At 40.6% G+C, this 6628-nt stretch overlaps 1 protein-coding gene across 1 annotated transcript; it reads right to left on the reverse strand.

The window, feature by feature from the left end:
* Positions 1-231: 231 nt before the first annotated feature.
* LOC121933850 (vomeronasal type-2 receptor 26-like) lies at positions 232-4881 on the reverse strand. The gene is made up of 4 exons (XM_042473842.1): positions 4057-4881; positions 3668-3895; positions 2519-2645; positions 232-1154 (listed from the first exon to the last, which is right to left on the reverse strand). The coding sequence occupies exons 1-4, from the start codon at positions 4879-4881 to the stop codon at positions 232-234; spliced, it is 2103 nt and encodes a 700-aa protein (XP_042329776.1).
* Between the last annotated feature and the right edge of the window lie 1747 nt (positions 4882-6628).

The raw sequence follows: 6628 nt of genomic DNA on the forward strand, positions 1-6628 counted from the left end.
CAGTTTGATACCACTTTAGGCACTGTAGCTCCATCTATGGAATCTTTTGATTTGTAGTTTTGTGAGATGTATAGGGTGTTCTCTCTCAGAGAGCTCTGGTGCCACATAAGCATAGGATGGAGCCATGACAGTTATAAAGTTGTCAAACTGCATTAATTCAGCCAGCAGCCTCAGAGAGACTGACATTGAAATAATATTTACACAACACTTAAAATGTTTATAGGAAGAGTATCAAGTGGACTTGTAGCTCCTTGTTTTTTTTCTCCTCGTTAGATACTCCTTGTGATTTAGCTCAGGCCTCAGCAATATGACATAGCATTTGGGGAAAAAGATACATCCTAGCAACCCAGCACTGGAGGCTAAAATGGAGAAGATCTCCACAGCCACCATGTATTTCCCCTTGGTGCTCAAGTAGGCTGGAACGAAGGACACCCAAACACTGCAGAAGACCAGCATGCTGAAGGTGATGAACTTGGCTTCATTGAAACTGTCAGGTAAGTTCCTAGACAGGAAGGCCACAGTGAAGCTGACTGCAGATAAACAGCCCATGAAACCCAAGACACAATAAAACATAGCAACATGCCCTTCATTGCATTCCAGTATGATCTCCTCTGTGAAAGAGTTCATGTCAGCATCTGGGAAAGGAGGTGAGAATCCTAGCCAAAATGCAGAAATGCCTGTTTGGATAAGGGAACAGGAAAGGACGATGAAAGTTGCCAGTCTTTTTCCTACCCATTTGCTCCTTCTAGATCCTGGGTTGGTGGCCAAAAATGCCAGAACCACCAGAACAGTTTTGGCCAATATGCAAGAAACAGCCACAGAAAAGATTATACCAAAGGACACTTGTCTCAGAAGGCAGGTCACTTCTCCCGGTTGGCCAAGGAACAGTAATGAACAGAGGAAACAGAGGAGGAGGGAGATGAGGAGTGTGTAGCTGAGACTTCGGTTGTTGGCTTTGACAATGGGAGTGTCTTTGTGCTTCATAAAAGTTCCTAGAACCAATGCAGTGATAAAAGAAAACAAGAAAGCACACAAAGTGATACTGATCCCCAAAGAATCTTCATAAGACAGAAAGCTTACTCCCTTAGGGATACATCCATTTTGATTCTGGTTTGGGTACTGATCTTCTGAACATTCAGTACAAGCATCCATATCTGTGAAATTAAGAGTTAAATTTGTCTCAGTGCCACTTCTTGTTATTCTTGCTCAATAGGAGGCCATGACGTGGTCTCCTAGTTGTTACTACTAGCAGTACAGTCAGAGAAAGTAGGAGTTTTACCTTATCCATGGGATGGGGACAAGGGATATTTTCCCTTATAAGTGTGCCAAACTGATGGTTGATAGATTGACACCCACCTTACTCACATCAGAAGCTGATACTGGCATCACATTCTACTGTGATGAAATGAGGAGACTACTTTCTTCAGCTTAAGGCTTGACTTCCAATATGGAAGATCTCAGAGATAATAGTCCAACAGTTAGTAGTGTTAAAGGTATGAATTGGGGTGGGGGTGTGATTTAACTCATGTCATTTGACAATATCCCCACTAGGCAACCAAAGTCCAGTTCAAATCTATGCATGCCTACTCAGAAGTAATGTTCATGGCAAGTTCCTTGGACTACAAACTAAAGTTTCATTCCATTAAAAAGATCTTCTAAAACTTTAAATGGTCTGTTGTCTCCAGTCACTACTCAGTGACAACAGATAAATTATTGGGAGTACATTGATTTGTTGGATGGTCCTTGTGGTCTCTTCAAACTCTTTTAAGTCTCAGATTTTGTGTAGTATTGGGGGGGGGGGGTGGCAGAAAAGCGAAGAAGGAGTGAAGAAATCTCCTTTTGTTAGTCTAGCTGCCAAGAGATTTCAAATCAGATTTTAAAAAATACTTATGCTAAAAGCTTTCTGTATGGAAAGTAATTTCCATACCCAGAAATCAGTAAAGGTGATAACATAAATAACCTGGCAATGATAAACTAATTAATTTAATAGATGCAAGGTTTTGTAAAGTGTAGTGTTACCCCCAAAACAATAGCCCTGAAACTGTATCAGTAAAGCCTCCAAATTGACATGACTAATCTAGTCTGGAGCTAGCATCTGACATCATCTCAAAATTCTTCTCAGTCTCTTAGAATTTCCTCTAATTTTTAATGGGTTTAAAAAGGCTATGGAGATTATTGCACTTATTAAAAACCCAACTGCTCCCCAACAGAATACAGTCAGGTTATGGGTTGCTACCACATATTATCAGACTTAATTTGCTGCTGATTCTACCAGGTGATTACAACCTGGTGGCATCCCAGGTCCCAGGCATGTTTTTGAGATCATTTTTCAAAGACGGCAAGTTCCCCTTTTGGAAAAGTGGGACCAGGGAGGCAGCTAGTTGCAATCGCCCAGCAGAATCGATGATGAATTAAGTCTGGTAATACCCAGTAGCACCCTGCAACCTGACTGTATTACATTGGGGAGCAGTCAAGTTTTTAGTAAGTGCAATAATCTCCTATATAGTGCATCACTTACCATTCAGATCTGAAAACTTCCCTTCTTGACATGGAATACAATCATAGCAGCAAAAGGGCTCACCCTCCTTCTTGATTTTCTGATAACCAGGTTGACAGTAGTCATTACACAGAGAAATGGGAGGCACCTAGTCATAAAGAGAATATGCCGTACATTAGATGCTTTTAGGATTTTTGCATACAGGAGCAGCTATGCTGACAATTAAATAAAATCCAGAATTCAAAACATATGTTTGTGTATTTTGCTAACTAGAAGATACAAAAAACATTATGCTGAGCAAGTGGAGATCTGTCTTTCTTCAACTGATGTATGAATAAAAAAAGGTGGTTACTGGTACAGAATAATACATTTATGTAGAGCGTGCTTGGTGTGGTATCTTGTAAGAATTTTACTTAGTGGAGGAGCTATAATATTTCCAATATATTGCCTTATTTTATTATCTCATGCTTCCTCAAATAAAGAATTCACTCACTCAGCATGCTGTTTCAAAAGTCACTAGCATCATGATAGTAATGGAAGATTATGTAAACAATATCTTCCTTTGCTCACCTTCAAATCTGTTCCATGAAAATCTGAGTGCATCTACACTGCAAAAGTAATGCAGTTTGATACTACTTTGTGTTGTAGCTCCATCCTATGGAATCATGGAATTTGCAGTTTTACAAGGTCTTTGCCAAAGTGTGCTAGTACCCCAGAAAACCACAAATCCCACTCAAATTCTGTAGGATGGAGCCATGGCAATTATTTCTATAGTGTAGATGCACCCTCTTAATGGATTTTCTTTTAATCTGCCTAGTTTTGGTAGTTTTATTTTAAACAAATGTGTACATTGATGGACATTTTAATGGATGCATGACTCCATTGACTAAAACATGTTTGCACACATTTTAAAAGAGCCTTTGCATGTACTCAAATTCATATTTCTTTATCACACAGACTGTATTGCAAGCCTAGAGCTCTACAAATTTATAACCCCAAATTGTTCAATCTGGACAAGTGTTCCATCTGGACAGTGTGAAACTTGGTAAACATATTGTTAAAAATCAGGATATATAAGAGAACACATTTTGTGCACTTTAAACTAATGTTCACCCAGTCCAGTATACGATCCATAGCTTATGGGGGAAAAAAGGGTGCTTGTTTTCCTACCTGCATCAGATCTCCATGCCAATGAATCCTCTCTTCATCAAGGGTGAGCTCTTTCCCACAAGGAGCCTTATGATCCAGCCTTCCAACTGTGACTCTAAGGTAAGAATTATTTTGGAAAGTGACCAGGTTCGTAATATCAAATCCAGCTTCTAATTCTCCATGTTCATTGAACACCACTTCATCTCCAGCACTGTTGTTAAATGAAATCCTCTGAAGCCATGAGTGGAGCTTGGTAGAAAGAAAGAATCATTATAATCTATATGAGGCATATAAACCTTTTGACTATTTCCACTAAGATGTTTCAAATACTTTTGGGAAATGGCATATGCATGCCTTAGCCACTGCACACCACATCGGCATATATGTCACTAAGATCACTAAGACATTACCTGCCAGGGTTCCACTTTTAGAGGTGTCCACCTGTCTTCACCTCTCATCACTCTGTGGCTTGATTTAGATGAGTGCATGTTATGCAAGGCATGTGCCACAACATAGACAGCATTATAGACACTGTAGCTGTGGCCAGTCATGCTCATTTCAAAAAATGTCACAGGAAGAGTCTCTAGCATTTCATCTCCAATACATGTGTCAACAGTATGTGTAGGCTCAATAGAGTTGGAAACCAGACAATCGAATGCTTGTTCCCAAAAATCACTGATAAAGCCATCTCCATTAGCTGCAGATGGTTCAACTGTCTGAAGAAATTCTTGGAAGCCTTGAACCTCTTTTGTGTGAACTATGAAGGAAATAGCCCCATGAAACATTTGTATATTATAACTATTTTGCAATGTATTAAATGTGAAATCAATTTGGGCAGTTGTAATCCACACCTTCCCAGAAGATTTCTTCTTGTTGTTAGAAGGATCTACAAGATGATTAATCACTTCTCTCACAAACATAACAGTTGCTAGTGTTCTTATGGTCACACTTTCCCCATAGATAACAACACCATTGGCTTTGCTCTCCATGAAAAGGGGAATATAATTGAGAATGCCGTTGATCATTTCATTTATTCCAAGGTACAATCGGGGATTTTTTGGATAACTTTCAGTGAAAGCAGAACAGATTTGATTCTGGGAAAGCATAGGTTCCAAAGCCACCAAGAAATGTTCTCCACTGTCATTTTCAATAACAATGAGCCCTACCCATTTCCATCTGAAATGCAAAAGGAGCTGGACAATTCCCCGGTACTGAAGGGCTTCATTGGGAACCATGCGATAAAAAGGAGGGAAATGGTATTCATCTCTCAATGATGGTTCAAAAGAACCATAGGAAATCTAGAAGGGGAAAAATTGCAAACATTTGAGAGCAGAAATACAAGGAGTTTCTGAACACCTTTTCACACATTAGTTGGAGTAATCAGGAACCATTTTGTTTATCCTGTCACTGCACCATTCCAAATGCCTAAAATAGCATTAGCATTGCAAAGTTGATTCAGCTGTGGTCCTAAAGTCAAGAGACTTCTTGTGCATTTGGTATTATTTGCTAGACCACCATACAGAGTGGCATCTGATGGAAAACCCATCTTACACTTTTCTGCAACTCTGCAGACCCCATTTTTCCTTTCTTTGTTCTCTCACATTTCTGCCTTTCAGGCTACTGAAAAATCCCCATGAACTTGCTAGCAAGGAGGGAAAGGAAGACACACACACACACACACACACACACACACACACACACGAGGTTAGAAGAGATCCTCATGGTTCCCAACCATAGGTTCTACCTGAGGTATCTTGTAAAGGCCCAACACTTCTGCCATATGTGAGGTGGTATCAGAATCAAGTCCTCCAATAGTAGCCACAAGATTTTTCTGGCTGCCACATTTGTAGCTGGGAAGAAACTGTTTTGATTTGTAGAGTAAATCCAGAACAGCATGATAAGTCATCTTTGCATTGGAGTAGCTGTCATAGATGTGGAATCCAAGGGTGATATTGGGCAAGATCTTTGGATTCTCATTGATTTCCTTAATGGCAAACACCAAGGCTAAGATGTGCTGGTAGAACTTTGTTGTCACTCTGAAAAAACAAGCAGGTGACTGTATGTTGAGGAACATCTCATACACAGGAGATCATTATATTTATGCTAATAGTTCATTCTCACACTAATGGATACAGTTGCCTGAACCAAATGAGAAGGCACCTGTCCCATTCTCCTACTACAACAGAATTCAGAATGCCAAAAGTGCAGTAGCCAAAGGACAAGCGGTGTCTCATAGCAAAAACTCAGGGATCAGGATCTGTAAATCAAAGCAGACCCCAAGTAGGAGCAGTAAGATATCAGAGTCAAGAAACAGTCCAGGGTCATAAGTCACAGGATCGTACCTCACATTAGACACAGGCTAAGAGAAAACCAAGATTTCCCCCCAAGCAAACCAAACACAGAAAGGCCCTGGACTTGTAAAGCCAGTCAACTCAGCCCCACCCAACTTGCAGAACATATTTCAAAAGGGCATTTCCCAGCTGTGTGGGCACAGCCTCTCACTTCACCTGTGGAGGAAGGACTGGATTTGTACCCAACACCAAAGTCTTCACCTTTCCCAAGGACTTGGAGCTTTCTCTTCTACCTCCTCCTCCTCTGGAGACCTCAGGTGGCTGTCAAACTGAGCTCGGGGAGGGAACGGCCTCACTAGGCTTGTTTCATCTTATGAATGAAGGGAGAAGCATGACAGCACCATCCAGGAGAATTGTCTGCCTCAGAGTGTCTCCTGATGGATCCTTCTTATAAATCTGTACATGTAGTGTAGGTTGACAAAGCAGTAAGCAGCTTACAATTTGGCCTGAATCATACTGTTCATGAAACGAGGCCAGGATTGCTTGCACTTTGTTGATCCTGAATTCAATGAGACTTAGGAAAGTCATGATTGAAATCCTGTTGATATCAGCAGGAACAATGTGCACTTGAGTCATGGAACACACAAACTCATATGCAGGCAATGACTTCAAGTGTCTCCCTAGTTTCCAT

The sequence above is a fragment of the Sceloporus undulatus genome, chromosome 6, assembly GCF_019175285.1.
Source record: "Sceloporus undulatus isolate JIND9_A2432 ecotype Alabama chromosome 6, SceUnd_v1.1, whole genome shotgun sequence".
In the NCBI taxonomy this organism is placed as follows: domain Eukaryota; kingdom Metazoa; phylum Chordata; class Lepidosauria; order Squamata; family Phrynosomatidae; genus Sceloporus; species Sceloporus undulatus.